General features: G+C 36.8%; 1 protein-coding gene across 2 annotated transcripts in view; it reads left to right on the top strand.

Annotated features, from left to right (window-relative positions):
* Positions 1 to 19273, top strand: part of gid4 (GID complex subunit 4 homolog) — a 40562-nt gene that overhangs the window by 12910 nt on the left and 8379 nt on the right. Inside the window, exons 4-5 of one of the 2 annotated variants that reach the window (XM_069907184.1) lie at positions 47 to 148; positions 18958 to 19088. In XM_069907184.1, coding sequence (XP_069763285.1) covers positions 47 to 148; positions 18958 to 19088 — 233 coding nt within the window. Of the gene's footprint in view, positions 1 to 46; positions 149 to 5562; positions 6117 to 18957; positions 19089 to 19273 lie in introns of those variants that run through there. The other variant, XM_069907185.1, reaches the window with a different exon arrangement.

The following is a 19273-nucleotide window of genomic DNA, read 5'->3' as shown; positions in this document are numbered from 1 at the left end:
TGTAATTCAGCTTTTTCCTGTGATTTTTTTTATTTTTATTTTTCAGGGGAAATTCTTGGCATTTTATCAATATGCAAAAACATTTAACTCGGATGAGTTTGATTACGAAGAGTTAAAGAACAGTGATTTTGTCTTCATGAGGTGGAAGGTAACAAGGATTATTTACTTGTGTTGAAGCCTGCTTTGCTCTATCAGATCAGTGATCAAAATTTAGCACTATGATTTGGTATATTATAGACCAAAGTAAAAGTTTCACTTTCATTGGTGCTATAAACAAATAAAAGACCTGATCAATTTCCAAAAGGTATATTCAAAGCAGTTCCACAGTCTAATGTACAGTCCTACAGACTGACAAGGTTATCAATTTTTGTCATTGTTTTCCTTTTCCTGACTCCTGTTGCATAATTTGATGGCAATTGTGGCTTTATAATACTTTTACTAAATTTATTCTTGTATGGATATATTAGCAGGCTATTTGAATTCAGGAGTATTTTGTTCACAAATACACACTTTCTTTCTTGACTCATTGGACAGTGACTTTGATTAATTTTCCCATTTGTGATGTCCTGACCAATTTTCAACGAGGGATTAAAATGGATCTTAGTCCACTGTGTTGGTACATTTAGTGATTTTTGCTCCCAAAACAAGGGTTAAAAGTTTACATTATCTTCATGGATCACTTTTCCACATGATATTGGAGAGAATTCCATAAAATGGAAAAATGTTTTTGAAAACTTAATTTTTATGTATTGAGTAGACTGTTTCAATTGATGCTTCTGTGGTTCTTTGATGAAAGAAGTAATGACCACTATTATCTGCAATATTCCATAAATTGACGGTTAGATTAGTGATTCTAGACAATTAACAATATGTTGTTTAAAGGCCAAGAGATTTTTGCACTCCACTCTTTTGAAACGAACAATTGTAATCAACTGTCCATAATTTAATTGAAATAGATTCCATTTCAGCTCTGCTACTACAATCTCAGTTGAAGCGCAATTAAATGAGATCTTTGCCAAAATTATGTCGGTGAATGCAAGAAGCTCTAAGGAAGTTTATCGGCTACTAGTTCCTAAAAAAACATGACTTTTTCATAGGTTCTTCCCTCTCTAAAAGGGCGCAGGTGACCCAGGAAAGATATATTCATCTGAAGAGCACTTGCATAGATGTGTACACTGAAGAGTAAATATGTTTAAGGGAACTATGTTTGATGCAGTTTCCTGTTGCACAAAATGTGAAGTTTTGTTTGTACAATTGTGTTTCAATTCAATGAGAAAACATTATTAGGGAGAAATGGAGGAAACCACTTTGTTCTTTCCCTCCTTTGTTTTGTAGCTTGTGGCCCTGTATTTGTTTTGCTGCTGTATTCTCACAGTCTGCAGCAAGGGAGGAGACCAATCATAGCGGTGAAAACACATTTGGGCCAATTGTGGCCAGTTGTATCATAGCATTTATAGAATCCTTCTTGTCCTTTGCCTTTAGTTTCAATTTTCTTGAATCACTTTTAACTCTGCAAAGGCTCAAAAGAAAATCCTCGCTATGACCATCATTTACTTCGAAGATGAAGTCAGATTAATGCCTCTGCATTTATGCTGAAGTGCATGACATTAATTGTTTTTGATAAATCAGTAACTCCAGTTTAGTAACAATTAATGAACCACCGTAGATCTTCTGTTTATATTCCTTTATTTCATCTTCTCCATTATTACTCACAAAAATAATTATCTTGTTGAATAACATTAATTAGATTTTAATGTCCCTCTCAAAACTGCATATTTTGACGTTTGTTTTGCTAAGTCAGAATTTTTGTAAAATTGGCGATTGGACTTTTCAAAGCATAATTGATTACTAAACATATTAGCTGGCGATTTTCCTTTTCTGGAATTTGACACTAATATTTTCCCTTGTTCGTTGGGAAAATAGTGCTTACACAGAACATTGCAGCATAGTACAGGCCCCTTGTCATAAACCTTTATTTTTCTTGCATCCATATGCCTGTCTAACATTCTGATTGCACCAGCTTCCAACTCCACTCCTGACAATGCATTCCAGGCACCCTCTACTCTTTTTTTTTTAAAAATCTTACCCCTGACTTCTCCCCTAAACTTTCCTCCCTTCACCTTCTACAGGTATCCTCTGACATGTGCTACTGTCACCCCAAGAAAAAGGTGCTGGCTGGCCATCTTACCTATTCCTCCCATAATCTTGTAGACTATTAGATCATCTCATCCTTTGCTCCAAAGAGAAAAGCCCTGGCTCTGTGGACCATGCTTATATAACGTATTCTCCAGTCCGGCAACATCCTGGTAAATCTCCTCTGCACCCTCTCCAAACTTTCCACATCCTTGCTGTAATGAGGCAACTAGAACTGAACATAATATTTCAAGTGTGTTCTAACCAGCTTTTTATAGAGCTGTAAAGGTGCCTTGTGTCTCTTTAACTTAATTCCCTAACTAATGAAGGCCATCATACCAAAAGCCTTCTTAACTACCCTATCAACCTATGCAGCACTCTTGAGAGATCTTTGGATTTAGATCCCAAGGTCCCTCCATGCTGTTAAGAATCCTGCCATTAGCCCTGTACTCCACCTTCAAGTTCAAGCTTCCAAAATGCATCGCTTTACAATAATCCACATTGATCTCCATCTTCTCAACTCTACATCCTGGTGATATTCTGTAATAACTTATAACATCCTTCTGCATTCCAACCTTCATGACATCTGCAAACTTACTGGCCCATCCTTCCACTTCTTCATCCAGATCATTTATATATAAAAAAAATCACAGATCTCTGTGGAACTCCAGACAGAATATGTTCCATCTACTACTGCCTCCGATTCCTCCAGGAAAGCCAATTCAGAATCCACACAGCCAAGATTCCATAGATCCCATGTCTCTTCACCTTTGAAGCAAACAGCAAAAATGTACAATTTTTTTTCTTTTAATTTTTGAAAGAGGCTTGCTCAGTGGATATTCATTCTGACGTTATAGTTTGGGCATTGTTGAATAAATGTGATTCTCATTCCAAAAGAGGTACATTGCTAGAAACAATAGCATCATTTACTTAATATTGAGGGAAAATTATCAAAATTAAACTGTTCTGGAATGTGTGATTTCTAGCTTCTTGGCTCCAAGAAGACAATTCCTAGATTGCATGATATTGTGCTTTGCAGTTTTATCTGTCAGAACTGTCTTCTGTATGTTCCAGGCATGTGAATTTTCTGCATTTTTAAAATTGATTTTTTTTCTTTTTTAAAATGATTTCAATGTTTTTCATCCCTTCGCTCACTGGCACTGTTGCCTCTACAGCTGTGACTAGCCATCCACTTGCACGCTCGCTCACTGCTCCTTCCTCATCGTTGTTTAAATCGATGGCGCATCACGAGAGAGGTGGGCTGTACATGTGTAGGCGTGCATGTGCAGGTGCACCTGTACATGCCTGGCTGTGGGGCCGAGGCAAGCAAGCGCAATGATTAGACAAGTGGTGGTCACTTGTTATCAGCCTCTGAGGTAGCAGGAGTAGCAGCTCTTTTCAGGTAACCACAGCATTTCAAGGCAGGATTAACTGAAATTCAAGCTGCAACAGTTTGAGGAGGAAATCCTGAGCATGCTTTATGGCACTGGCCTCTGAATGTATGGTGCAGTGAGAGCCTGTGGACAAGGGTGGTGATAGCTGTCCTGAGGAAGGAGCCCTTTGCCTTCCAAAGGGTTGGGGAGAAAAGAGAAGGCAAGGGTTGCAGAATCCACTGCCTCTGGGTGCTGGGCACAGGACAGGATGGTAATATTTAGAGATCCGATGCAGAGATTGGGAGCGGATTGGGCAGGAGCTCTGCCAGGGGATTGGGAGCGGATTGGGCAGGGGCTCTGCCTGGGGATTGGGTGCAAGATAGTAGTTACTGCCTGGGGATTGGGTAGGCAGGGGTTCTGCTTGGCATTCTGATGCTAATTATGGGCAAGTACTGCTTGGAGTCAGGAGAACCAGACACTGGTTTGAGCATAGGTCAGGCAGGTGCTGCCTGGTCAGGAAGGGGCTTGGAGTTTAGGTACAGATGGTAGTGTCTAACTGATATGCTGTGCTCACTGTATATATAGATATATAAACAATTAATTGATTTTATTTAAAATTGCTAATTTTTTTTAATGGCTTGAAACTGGTTATTTTGTTTATACATTTTCAAAAATTTTCCAAATAGGGGCACTACCCCAAACCCTGCGCAAGGGGCGCTGTGCCCCCTTGACCCCCACTGTATGCCTTGCCCAAGTGCTGAACTTTTTTTCTCTTTTTTTGACCTCGCTTATATGCCTGAAGTTCTTTGTTTTTAGGGTTTCCAAGGCAAATCTTGATTGTTTCCAGTGATAGGTGTATATAGTGCCCTCAATAATGTTTGGGACAAATAAGCATTTTTACTTTATTTGTCACAGTGCACCATAGTTTTAAATTTGTAATCAAACAATTCATCTGATTAAAGTGCATATTCCAGATTTTATTTAAGGTTATTTGTATACATTTTGGTTTTATACATAGTCACCTCATTTCTGAGCACTGTAATATTTAGGACATAGCAATGGTATGTATATTAAAGTAGTCATGTTTAGGACTTCGTTGAATATCCCTTGCATGCAATGACTCCTTGAAGACTGTGATCCATAGACATCACCAGGTTCTGAATATCTTCTCGGGTGATGCTCTGCCAGGCCTCTACTGCAGCTATCTTCAGCTCCAGTTTGTTTCAGGGGCTTGTCCCCTTTCCTTCAGTGTATAGAAGGCATGCTCAATTGTATTTAGATCGGATGACTGACTTGGCTATTCGAGATTTTTCCAGTTTTTAAGCTTTGTTTCCTTTGTTGCTTTAGCAGTACGTTTGGGATCATTGTCTTGCTGCAGGATGAAGCACCATTGAATGAGTTTGGGGGTATTTGCTCATATTTGAGCAGAGAACATGTTTCTATACACTTCAGAATTAATTTTGCTTCTGCCATCAGCAGTTACATCATCAATGAAGATGTATGCCAATACCTGGCAGACGTGCATGCCCAGGTCATAACATCCCCACCACCATGCTTCACAGATGAGGTGGTATGCTTTGGATCTTGGGCAGTTCCTTTAGACCTCCACTGTTAGATCTTGCCATCACTCTGATACAGTTTAATCTTGGTCTCATCTGTCCACAAGATCCATTTCCAGAATTCTGCAGGCTCTTTTAAATACTTTGTTGGAAACTGTAATCTGGCCATCCTGTTTCTGTGGCTAACTAGTGATTTGCATTTCTGTTCATGGTCTTCTGCAGACTGAGTCATTGACATAGCCACACCTGCCTCGTGAAGAGCGTTTCTGATCTGAATGACAGGCATTTGGGGATTTTTCTTCATTATGATGAGAATTCTTCTGTCATTATCAGTGAAGATATTCCTTGCCTACCAGTCCCTTTGCAATTACTAAGCTCACCAGTATGCTCTTTCTTCTTAATGATGTACCAAACAATTCATTTTGGTAATCTTAAGGTTTAAACAATGGAGAAATTATTCATTGGATGTCTCTTGCTGCTTTATTCTTGTTTTCCAGCCTCATAATGGCTTCTTTGACTTTCATTGGCACAACTGCCTGGTAGGAAGGCGCCAACTCTCAGGACAAGAATAAACTCCAGAGGGTTGTTAACTCGGCCTATGACATCACAGGTACCAGACTTCACTCCACTGAGGACATTTCCATGAGACAGTGTCTTAAAAAGGCAGCCTCTATCCTCACTTTGCTACCATCAGGAGAAGAAGGTACAGGAGCCTAAAGATGACCACTCAACAGCACAAGGACAGCTTCTTCCCCGCTGCCATTGGATCGCTTTTGTGTACTATTTTTTTTATAGTAATGTTGTAAGATGGCTATAATATGAATGTTTACACTATGATGCTACTATAAACAGTGAATTTCCTGACTTGTTCATGACAGTAAATCCTGATGCTGAACTCTGGGTCCTCATGTTGAAAAATGGCAACTACAGACTCCAAAAGTGATCAAAGCTTAGAAGCAAGCCTAATTCTCTTGTGCTGTACCAATGAAGTAATTAAAAACAGACCTATGTCGGCTAAAAGGTTTTTCAGAGAACTGGTCATGTTTTAAAAGCAGCCCAGTAGCAACAGCAAATAGCTTTTAACAGTGTTGAAACAACAAACAACAAGGGAAGACTTTTTAAATATTAAAATAATGTTTAATTCTCACCAAGAAAAAAATTGCTGGCTGCCACCGATCACTGACACCTCCCCACCGATGCCCATCTCCTGCCCGTGAGCCCGAGGTCCCCAGTCAGTTCGGCTCTGGAAAATATTTTGGACAAATTATGATTTCTGATATGTTTTGGATATCCTTGTTTATCCAAAATTTTGAAAATTGTTTGGATGAAAGAGGATTTTGGAGAATCTGTTTTTGGATTATCTGACCTTAGTAATAACAAACACTTGTGAAGCCAAATGTCCCAAACATTATGGTGCACTGAAATGGGGGAACTATGTATAAAAAGAGCTGTAGTTTCTACCTGATTATATTTTTTTAAAAACCACGAATGTGCACTTTAAACACAAGAATTGTTTGATTACAAATTTAAATCATTGCAATACAGGGGCAAATAATGGAGAAGAAAAGTGTCTGACCCAAACATTATGGAGGGCACTGTTTGCGTGTTGAGGAAATTACTCAGTTGCCTGTTTTGCAGAAGTTGAAGTAACCTCCTGGAGAATTTGCTATATATACCATTTAAATATTTTACTATATACTCTTGTTACATTATTCTAATGGTCACAGTTGCTCATCACCTTGGTGTTATTTTCACTCTGATCTGTAGTAAAACAAATACAAAAAAACTGCTGCAAGTGAAAAAGAGCAGAAAAATAGTTACCCAAATTAACTGTTCAGTTCCTTTTTTATGCTGTGGTATTTACATTTTAAATCGACACAGCTCTGTAACAGGCCAATTCAGCCCTATGAGTCCATGCCACTCAAATAACACCCCATTAACCTACACCTCGGTACGTTTTTGAAGGGTGGGAGGAAACTGGAGCCCCTGGAGAAAACCCACGCAGACACGGGGAGAATGTACAAACTTCTTACGTACAGCACGGGATTCAAACTCGGGTCTGGCCCCCATTTGCTGACACTGTAAAGGCGTTGTGCTAAACCGCTACGCCAACCATGTCGCCCTATCATGTATTGGTATGAATGAACTTAGAAAAGCACTCTGCCGTGAAGCTTGGGTGCAGATCCTCATCCCATCACTTTTTATTGAACTCTTGAGAGTGCCACTTGAGGATATTCATTTCGATATTAGGGCTTCAATGACCAATAGCACTGCCACATATTAACAGATGCTGTGATAAATGTTTTTCAGCTAAAGTTATGACTTCATTGACAGTAATTTCAGTATTTCGTTTTGAAGCTAAGTATACATGAGGAAGGAGTTTAAAATACCACAATTTTTAAAAAAAAATGCAAACTTGAGAAAAATACAATTCAGTTTTATTGTCAGAGTACATGCGTGACATTACACAACCCTGGGATTCTTTTTACCCCTGCAGGTGAGGCAGGATTATCATTTATTGGTAGTGCATGTAAACAAACTGAAATACAGAGATGAAAAACATCAAAATGAAAAAGTAAAAGTCCCAGATTAAGTTTGTTGTGGAGGATTCTGATAGAGAGGGGGTAGCAGTCATTCTGAACCTGGTGGTGCGAATTTTGTGGCACTCGTACATCTTTCCTGATGATAGCAGCGAGAACAGAGCATTTGCTGAGTGATGTGGATTCTTTTTTTTTTTATAAATTTTTTATTTTTCACACCATAAATCACATTAGCCATGATATACACTTTTTCTTTTTCACACATATACAGTGACTTTTTCTCCCCCCCCCCCCTCCCTCCTCCCAGGCCACCCCCCAACCCCCCCCCTCTCATCCATTTTAGGTATACAATCTAGGTTGCATTAAACCAGTCAGACAATGTTGTCATTCAACAAAAATACACCAGAAATTCTACTGAGTCCATTCTTTTCTTTCCTTCTCTTTCCATCAACTTAGGTAATGTTTGTCCCCGGTAGGTTTTCGCTATTGTATTTAATGTAAGGCTCCCATATTTGTTCGAATATTTCAATATTATTTCTTAAACTATATGTTATTTTTTCTAATGGAATACATTTATTCATTTCTATATACCATTGTTGTATTTTCAAATTATCTTCCAATTTCCAGGTTGACATAATACATTTTTTTTGCTACGGCTAGGGCTATCTTAACAAATCTTTTTTGTGCATCCTCCAAATCAATTCCAAATTCTTTGTTTTTTATGTTACTTAGGAGAAAGATCTCTGGATTCTTTGGTATATTGTTTTCTGTTATTTTATTTAATATCTGATTGAGATCATCCCAAAATTTTTCTACTCTCTCACATGTCCAGATTACATGAATTGTTGTTCCCATTTCTTTTTTACATCGAAAACATCTATCAGATACTGTTGGGTCCCATTTATTTAACTTTTGCGGTGTAATGTATAGTCTGTGTAACCAATTATATTGTATCATACGTAGCCTCGTATTTATTGTATTTCTCATCATTCCAGAACATAATTTCTCCCATGTTTCCTTTTTTATCTTTATATTTAAATCTTGTTCCCATTTTTGTTTAGTTTTACCATTTGTTTCCTCATTCTCCTTTTCTTGCAGTTTAATATACATATTTGTTATAAATCTTTTGATTAACATTGTATCTGTAATCACATATTCAAGGTTACTTCCCTCTGGTAAACTCAAATTGCTTCCTAATTTATCCTTCAAGTAGGATCTCAGTTGGTAATATGCCAGCGCTGTATCTCCAGTTATATTGTACTTATCTCTCATTTGTTCAAAGGATAAGAATCTACTTCCTGAAAAACAATTTTCTATTCTTTTAATCCCTTTTTTTTCCCATTCTCTAAAGGAAAGGTTATCTATTGTAAAAGGGAGTAGCTTATTTTGCGTCAATATTAGTTTTGGTAATTGATAATTTGTTTTATTTCTTTCTACATGAATCTTCTTCCAAATATTGAGGAGATGATGTAATACTGGAGAAGTTCTATGTTGTACCAATTTTTCGTCCCATTTATATAATATGTGTTCAGGTATCTTTTCCCTATTTTATCTAATTCTAATCTCGTCCAGTCTGGTTTTTCCCTTGTTTGATAAAAATCTGATAGGTATCTTAATTGTGCGGCTCTATAATAATTTTTGAAGTTTGGCAATTGTAAGCCTCCTTGTTTATACCATTCTGTTAATTTATCTAGTGCTATCCTCGGTTTCTTCAATTTCTTATATAATTCTTTTATTGATAGTTCTGGTTCTGTTAAGTACACTATAACATCATCCGCAAATAGACTGATTTTATATTCCCTGTCTTTTATTTTTATTCCTTTTATATTATTATCTATTCTTATCAATTCTGCTAGTGGTTCTATAGCTAGCGCAAACAATAAAGGTGATAGTGGGCATCCCTGCCGCGTTGACCTGCTTAAGTTAAATTGCTTTGATACATGTCCATTTACTGTCACTTTCGCTAACGGTCCCTTATATAATCCTTTAATCCAATTAATATACTTCTCCGGTAAACTGAATTTTTGCAATACTTTGAACAAATAATTCCATTCTACTCTGTCGAAGGCCTTCTCTGCGTCTAAAGCAACTGCTACTGTAGGTGCTTTATTTCCTTCTACTGCATGAATTAAGTTAATAAATTTACAAATATTGTCTGTTGTGCGTCTTTTTTTGATAAATCCAGTTTGGTCTAAATTTACCATTTTCGGTACCTGTTCTGCTAATCTGTTTGCTAATAGTTTAGCTATTATCTTATAATCTGTGTTTAGCAAAGATATTGGTCTATATGATGCTGGTGAGAGTGGATCTTTCCCTTGTTTTAATATTACTGTAATTATTGCTGTTTTACATGAATCTGGTAAGTTTTGTGTTTCATCAATCTGGTTGATTACATCCAGGAGGGGCGGTATTAATAAGTCTTTAAATGTTTTGTAGAATTCTATTGGAAATCCATCCTCTCCTGGTGTCTTATTATTTGGTAATTTTTTTTATTATCTCTTGTATTTCTACTGTTCCAAATGGTTCTGTTAATTTATTTTGTTCCTCTATTTGTAGTTTTGGTAGTTCAATTTTAGTCAAAAATTCATCTATTTTCCCTTCTTTCCCTTCGTTTTCAGTTCGGTATAATTGTTCATAGAATTCTCTAAAGTTTTCCTTAATTTCTTTTGGATTATATGTAATTTGTTTGTCTTTTTTCCTTGATGCCAATACCATTTTCTTAGCTTGCTCTGTCTTAAGCTGCCATGCTAGGATTTTGTGCGTTTTTTCACCTAGTTCATAATATTTCTGTTTTGTCTTCATTATATTCTTCTCTACCTTATATGTTTGTAATGTTTCATATTTTATTTTTTTATCCGCCAATTCTCTTCTTTTAGTTGTATCTTCCTTCATTGCTAATTTTTTTTCTATGTTTACTATTTCCCTTTCCAACTGCTCTGTTTCCTGATTATAGTCCTTCTTCATCTTGGTTACATAACTTATTATTTGCCCTCTAATGAATGCTTTCATTGCGTCCCATAGTATAAACTTATCTTCCACTGATTCCGTATTTACTTCAAAATACATTTTTAATTGTTTTTCAATAAATTCTCTAAAATCCTGTCTTTTAAGTAGCATGGGGTTTAATCTCCATCTATACATTCTTGGAGGGATGTCCTCTAGCTTTACTGTCAATATTAAGGGTGAATGGTCCGATAGCATTCTCGCTTTATATTCTGTTTTTCTTACTCTATCCTGCATACTAGCTGATAACAAAAATAGGTCTATTCTTGAGTATGTTTTATGTCTAGCCGAGTAGTATGAGTATTCCTTTACTTTTGGGTTTTGTTTCCTCCATATATCCAAAAGTTTCATTTCTTGCATTGATTTAATTATAAATTTGGTTACTTTGTTCTTCCTGTTAATTTTTTTCCCCGTTTTATCCATATTTGGATCCAAATTCAGGTTGAAATCCCCTCCTATTAGTATGTTCCCTTGCGTATTAGCTACCTTCAAAAAGATATCTTGCATAAACTTTTGATCTTCTTCGTTAGGTGAATATACATTAAGTAGATTCCAAAACTCCGAATATATCTGACATTTTATCATAACATATCTCCCTGCTGGATCTATTATTTCCTCTTCTATTTTAAATGGCACATTTTTACTAATTAATATAGCCACTCCTCTTGCTTTTGAATTATACGATGCTGCTGTTACATGTCCTACCCAATCTCTCTTTAATTTCTTGTGCTCCAATTCAGTTAAGTGTGTTTCTTGGACAAATGCTATATCAATTTTTTCCTTTTTCAGTAAATTTAGTAGTTTCTTCCTTTTAATTTGGTTATGTATTCCATTAATATTTAAAGTCATATAGTTCAGCGTAGCCATTTTATATTTTGTTTATCTTTTCTTTCCGTTTTTCCATCATTACCTTTCCTCCTTTTCCATTTCTGTTTTCTTATTTTCAACTCTTTATAAGACAACATTCCTACAACATCCAACATTTTCCTTATTCTCCTATTTATATCTTCTTTATCCCCAATTTCCCCTTCCCCTCCTGAGTTGTCCTTTATCCCTTGTCGGACAACCACATCTCCCCTCTCCATTTGGGTTTGCGAATCCACTCGCAAGCGTCAACTGATTTTGCAGTGACCGCTATTTCCCCCCACCCAGCCCCCCCCAGAAAAGATTTCACTTTTCATATGTAACAAAGGTCACTCTTTTAATTCCCTCCTTATTCTCTCTATTCCATTACCTTCCCTTATTAATTCTTGTCTATACTATCTATATTTTCCTCTAAGTACAGATACATTCACGTATGCACATTGTCTCTATTCACTTTTATACCTCTTTACCCGCATACATATCAATCGTGGTCATTTTTACTCTCATTACCCGTCTTCATCCCTCAGTCTATTTTTGTCTTTACCCACATACATATCAATCGTGATCATTTTTACTCTCATTACCCGTCTTCCTCCCTCAGTCTATTTTTGTAATTGTTCTGCAAATTTTCGTGCTTCTTCTGGATCCGAGAATAGTCTGTTTTGTTGTCCTGGAATAAATATTTTCAATACCGCTGGATGCTTTAGTATAAATTTATACCCTTTCTTCCATAAAATCGCCTTTGCTGTATTGAACTCTTTTCTCTTCTTTAGGAGTTCAAAACTTATATCTGGATAAATGAAGATTTTTTGCCCTTTATACTCCAGTGGTTTGTTGCCCTCTCTTACTTTTTCCATTGTCTTCTCCAGTACTTTTTCTCTTGTAGTATATCTTAGGAATTTTACTAAAATAGATCTTGGTTTTTGTTGTGGTTGTGGTTTAGAGGCCAATTCTCTATGTGCCCTTTCTATTTCCATTTCTTGCTGTAGTTCTGGACATCCTAGGGTCTTAGGGATCCAATCTTTTATAAACTCCCTCATATTCTTGCCTTCTTCATCTTCCTTAAGGCCCACTATCTTTATGTTATTTCTTCTGTTATAATTTTCCATTATATCTATTTTTTGAGCTAGTAGTTCTTGTGTCTCTTTAGTTTTTTTATTAGATTCCTCCAATTTCTTTTTTTAAGTCTTCTACCTCCATTTCTGCTGCTACTGCCCGCTCTTCCATCTTGTCCATTTTCTTTCCCATTTCTGTTAAGGTCATATCTATTTTATTCATTTTCTCTTCTGTGTTGTTTATTCTTCTTCTTAAATCATTAAATTCCTGTGTTTGCCATTCTTTAAATGACTCCATGTATCCTCTAACAAGAGAAAGTATATCCTTTATCTTGCCTTTCCCTTCTTCTTCTATTTCACTGTACTCTTCCTCTTCTTCTTCATCTGGGTTGGCCATCTGTTGTTTCTTTGTTGCCCTTTTCTTCTCTTCTTTCTTGTTTCCATTGTCTTTTGTGGTCTCTTCTTGCTGCAGGTGTTCTGCAGCTGTCGTTGCCGGCTGTGGAGATCGACTCCCCAGCTGGTCCCCCCTCCCGTCGGTGTGTCCTCGCGCATGCGCGGTTGCGCACTTTTACTCGGCTCAGCGAGCCATTTTTGTAGTCCTATTTCTACCGACCTGAGGAAGCGGGCTTCTCTCTCCACAGCGGGCCTCTTCGGACAAGTAAGGCCTTCTCCTTCTTCCTCCATTGTCTTCTCTTCCTCTCTTCTTACCGTTGATTTTGATTTTTCTTTTTTTGTCGCCATCTTCTTTCCACCTTTATACTCACTTTTCTTTAACTTTTATTTCTGTGCCTTTGTATTTTCTCTTGTTTTTCCCGACTTTTCTGGAGAGGGCTGGAGTTCACCGTCCGGCCACTACTCCATCACGTGACTCCTCCCAGTGATGTGGATTCTTCATGATTGCTGCCACTCTTCAACGGCAGAGTTCCCTATAGATGACGGTGGGAGGGTTTTGCATGTGAGGTCGTGGGCTGTATCCACTACTTTATGTAGGACTTTGTGCTCAGGGGTATTGGTGTCCCCGTACCAGACCATAATGCATCTGGTCAGCACACTTTCCATCACACATCTGTAGAAATTTATCAGGGTTTCTGATGTCATACCAATCCTCTGCAAACTTGTGAGGAAGCCAAGGTGTTGACGTGCTTTCTTCATGATGCCATTAGTGTGTTGGGTCCAGGAAAAATTCTCTAAGATAGTGACTCCCAAAAACTTATATTTGCTCACCCTCTCCACCTCCGATTTCCCCCTCTGATCGCTGAATCATACACCTTTGGTTTTCTCTTCCTGAAGGCAACAATCAGCTCCTTGGTAATGCGAGGTTGTTGCTGGTCCACCATTCAGTCAAGTTTTCCCTCTCTCTCCTGTAAGCTGACTCATCGCCCATTTTTATACAACCCACTACCATGGTATCAGCAGCAAATTTGTAGATGGTGTTGTTGTCGTATTGAGCCACACAGTCGTAGGTGTATAGCGAGTACTGATGGAGATTGCGGAGGAGATGTTCTTGCTAATCCTCAGTGATTGGGGTCTGGAGGTGAGTAAATCCAAGATCCAATTACACTGTCGGGTGTTGAGTCCAGGTCTTGGAGTTTGCTGATCAATTTTGAGGGGATGATGGTGTTAAACAGCTGTTGATAAAGAGCATCCTTTTGTAGCATCTATTACATATGAAGATTTTTTTTTTAAACTTGGTTTTCTCTTCCTGTCTGGAAACAATATTTCAATTTTATCTTTAGCAAGGAGAAACTTAACTAATCCGTATGAATCGTAAACTGTATGAATTTTGTAGATCGGCATCCTTTCTTGTTTGGGTGTTTGAACTGGAAAATCTGAGCATAATTTATGAGTTTAGCTTGTGGATGCCTTTCTGACAGGGGAAAAAGAATGATGTTTCATGTACATTTTGTACATTTTAAAATGTCTGATTTGCTGCTAAATGTAGAAACCAAAAATAGAATCTTTCTATAGAAAAACAAAAATGGAAGCATGATAATGGACTTGTTTTGTGTTTGAAAACGCCCTCCATATCGTATCTTTTAATTTGATTTGAGATGCTTTGCTGTTTCCCACATCTTAAACAATTCTACAGTGACACAATTATCAATACCCTGCCCTCAACATGATATTTGTTCAATGGCTTTTGTATTAAATTGGTGGTACTATATATAATATCATTTTATATCTTTACTCTGAAATCTTTTAAAGATTTCAATGAACCTTGCTTCATACATGAAAAACTTCCAATATCAACATTATCATTTGATTTTTAGCATTGAAATTTCTCAGTTTTCTATTGTACTTTAACTGATAATCTCTTGATTTGCTAGTCATTTACATTGTAGATATTATAACCTACTCACCCATAAAGGTATGATGCCTACTAATTCAGTAAAACCAAGGACTTTGGCGAATTGGGATCTCAATTCTCCAAATGGGACTCGCTACTTTTCTTCATCCAAGCTATGTGGGTACCATCTTTTAGCAATTATTTAGTTTAAGTTTGCTTGATTTGTTTTCCACCAAGTTATAGCTCCTCAACAAGAACCCAATAATTTTTGGCAATCTCAAACATTTTAATTTGTTATGGAACTATGGGTTCAAAGAATTGTGAAAATGAAATTCTTTTGCCTATATGACCTTGCAATGGATATGAAAATTTGCTTTTAAAAATGCCTCGGAAGTGATCCAGCTCTCAGGGATCCTGAAAGCAATTGGATTTCTATCTACCTGATCAGTCTACTGTTGGACAGTTTATTCAGGGGCACCTCAAAAATGTAATATGCAAATGCTGGCGAGGAAAGAAAAACTTGCATCGAAATAACACCTTTTACATATTCTAAAGCACTTCACCGCCTTTTGTAGTTAAATATGAGGGGCATCTTGCACATAGTGAGGTGCTTTTAATGACCAGGAAATAATGCTGATCAGGCTCTTTAAAAAAGTGTTGCGTCTTCGCCTGTTCAAGGGAATGCAAATTATTCATCTAAAGGTTGGCACCTCGCAGGATATGTCAAGCACTTAGTATCCTATTGCAACGTCAATCTAGACATTGTGATTCGGTCGAGATAAAAGGAAGCATTGGAATCATTGCATAGTTCTTGTTTGTGGCTACTTTGTAAATGGAAGGGACACAAGTTTAGGGGCAAGTCTTTAATGTGTTACACATGAAAGAGAACAAGAGACCTGATTTAAAAATTAAATGACTTCTGTAATCAGTTCTTTATCTTTTCCATTTGTGCCTTATTGAATAGCTTTAAGTCCAAAAAAAATTAAAAATGATTTTGTACAGGGACAATAAATGAAACATTTATAGTTCATCTTGAATGTATTTTAATAGTACAGTAACATTTTGGCTACAATCTAATAATTTATGAAGACATTTGAACATTTTAATTTTTAGCATAGAATCAGTTGTCAGAAGGGCAAAGTTTGCTTTTAGTTGCTGTGCTGTGGTTTTTTTTTTGCTTTCAAGGTGTGATGCTGTATTATGATGAGACCAAACTAATTTTGTTTGATCATCAATAAATTTGCATCAAATCATTTTCTGTGAATCCTGCCATTTTCATTTGTGCCACAAGTAAGTACTTAAACTGTGGGGTGAGAGAAGGAGAGGAGTGAAAAGAGAGTGAAACAGGCTGGCATCCAGAGGCAAGGCATTTCTCAATTGGGAAGGAGGGAGAGTCCTCCAAAATCATTCTTTTGGAACACATCTATCCCATGACTGCCACATTTGCACTGAGTAAACTAAATGCTGGTGCACAAGAACAGTGATTTTTTTTTTTCTCTATTTTCATCGCAACACAAACAGATTGAATTTTCTACAAACTGCCTGAAACTGACAAGGATTTCCAGGATATTGAACTCATTAAATGTTTTGACTTCATCCTTCTGCAACTGCTCCGTAAAATCCTCCAACTCAAACAAATCTCAACACCTCTTTTTAGTCCCGCCTACATCTGCTCCACGACGTGGATGCCATGCCTGCCTCTACCACCTGATGCACAGCAGATTCCCTCCATGATTGTGATCAGGAAACACAGGACCTCAAAGTATCCTCCATGCGCAAGGGCTACCAGCACAGTAAGTGTATAAATTAATAGTCTGTACTTGTTGTCTTATAAACACAAGTCGCACAAGGGGGAAAAAAATCTGTTTTAATCATAGTGCTTTCTGCAATTTGTCCAAATAAAAGTTCATGTTACACCAGGAACATGGGTACATGAAACAAACTTCCAAAAAGAGGGGGGGGGGAAATCAGGGTAACTTAAAAAGTAACTAAATGAGCATCTATTGAGAAGGGGATTGAAGATAAAGAATATGAGAACTAGTTATTTTTACAAAAATTAGTGAAATAAACTTGTACAACTTTAAGTTTGGGTGATAACAGGTGGCAGTGGGAGCAAGCCCATCATAGAAATGCCTTAATCAGCTGAATAAACTAGACTTCAATATCTTCTTGCTTATCAAGTCTTTCACAGCTTCATGGAGATCCCCCATTTTATATCTGTTAAGGAAGGCTCATTACTGTAACTGGTTTGAATCTCCTGTACAATGTTTTCCCAGCTCAAATAGTTCCAAAGTAAACAGCACCACTTTGTAATACGTGATTTTCGTATTTTATTTACAAGCAAGATTACTATTTTGTTCCTTGCAAAATTAGCTAAACAAGATGCTTAATATATATTGCATAATTTTTACATATACTACAATTTCATCGGACTTCATTTTTAGATTCAATTACTTGAAATTTGCAGTGCTTGCCATCTTGATTCAAAATAAAAGTGTGCATTGTTTTAAAGAGCTGCTTCAAATTGAGGTCCTGTGGTGCAATCTACTAATCTTATTAAGTCATGATCAGAGTGGTTTCAAAGAAAGAGGTCTGAAGTGTAACGCTTTCTTAAATGTATAGAAAGAAGGTAGTGAGCTTATTTCTGTATTCCCAATTAATTTGATGTTTCATGCTGAAAGTTGAATCTATAAATATGGATTCAACAATGTAAAAACCACAAGTATAATTTTAGTGTTTGAATTAAGCAACTTTAACTTGAGGAATGGGATTGTACAGACAACATCTTAGTGTATCATGGACCTGAATGTGGCTATAGCAGCATAAGGAAAATTAACTGGTCGTTCTGTCAAATTTAGTAGAATATAGAAGCTTTTGAAGGTGAAACACGCCAAGGAAATTGGAGGGAAGGTGATTTATTTTAGATTCAGAACAGTAATGAAACCTTCCGGCCTACAAGACTGCACTGCCCAATACACCCATGTGTCTAATTAACCTACTAACTTTGTATGTCTCTGGAACATGGGAGGAAACTGGAGCATCTGCAGGATAAATAAAATAAAACTAAAATTTAATTAATGGAAATTGTGCCATTGCAGAAGAAGCTAAGGTTAGAATTTAGTTGGTGCTTTTCACAATTTCAGGGCATTGTCCTTTGGAGAAAGTGCCTTTGAAATATAGTTGCTGCCATAACTCTGGGAAATGAAATCATCAAATTGTCCACGAGGTCCTTCAAGCAATGATGCTGGTTGAGGGATATCTGTACATCAGTATGCCCCATTTATCTGGAAGCACTGGTGCTATTTCTCGCATTCAACTGTCTAAATATGCAGGACAATCACTCAAATATAACCAACGCTGACACCTTGTGAGTATCTGCAAACTGAAATATTAATTTGTGTTTTTTCAAAAGATGAGATTTGAAAAGTATTCTATTTCTTGTAAAGTGCTTTGGAATATCCTGAAGATTTGTTGGGTTTTTTTTAAAAAAAAGAGCACTATGAAAGCTTGTAAATTTTTAGCATTCCCTCCACCATTTCCCTTTTTCCACTTTGGCTAAATTTATAAAGAATAGTTGTAAACACTAAGAAAGTTGGTTATTTCTTTGTGCATGCAGGCATGAGCTGAAATACACAAGGGAATTAACCATCAATCAAAGTGGTCAGGAGTACTTCCATTTGTTAGATTTTTTTTTATTATGTAGAATGTAATTATCTGCTATTGTACACATTCCCTTTGTATCTAAACAATTTGTAATAATTTTATCAAAGTAGGTCTTGTAGGCTTTATTTCTTTCTTCTTTGCATCTTGGGTTTTCAAATGGGAAATGTTCTGTAATGTTTCCCCATTGTTAAAACATTTGGATGCTCGATGCTAGTTACAGTTCCTTTTTTGTAAGAGGCATACTTGTATTTTACTTACACCAATCTATGCAAGTGACTCTTCATTATTCAATTAAGTGTACAAAGTGTGCCATGCATTTTATGCCCCTATTTTTTAAGCTAATGAAGCTTGTTGAGTATTATGATAATTCCCAATAGGTTTCATGTATTTGGAAATGCAATCCATTTTACAAAGTGGGTTGAAAGGTTACTCTATAAATTGACATAATTGTACCAAGGATTTTTTTCTTTTCTACCACAGGAACAATTTCTAGTCCCTGATCACACCATCAAAGACATCAGCGGTGCTTCCTTTGCAGGCTTTTATTACATTTGCTTCCAAAAATCCACAGCTTCAATAGAGGGCTATTACTATCACAGAAGTTCAGAATGGTGAGAGAAAATTGTAAACATTTCACTGTAAATGATTTTAATGTTTTCAACTGTGATTTCAGAATGATCGATTGTGTTGCAATTGATTGTATGATGAAAACCAAATCTTTCAGCTCCATTGACCAGTTCTTTTTGTGCGGATTATTTGTACCCCATTGTATTAACTCGTCTTTCATCTATAAAAT

The sequence above is a fragment of the Narcine bancroftii genome, chromosome 12 (assembly GCF_036971445.1).
Source record: "Narcine bancroftii isolate sNarBan1 chromosome 12, sNarBan1.hap1, whole genome shotgun sequence".
Classification (NCBI taxonomy): domain Eukaryota; kingdom Metazoa; phylum Chordata; class Chondrichthyes; order Torpediniformes; family Narcinidae; genus Narcine; species Narcine bancroftii.
The sequence above is the reverse complement of the archived record's forward strand: the minus strand, read 5'-3'. Positions and strand labels throughout refer to the sequence as shown.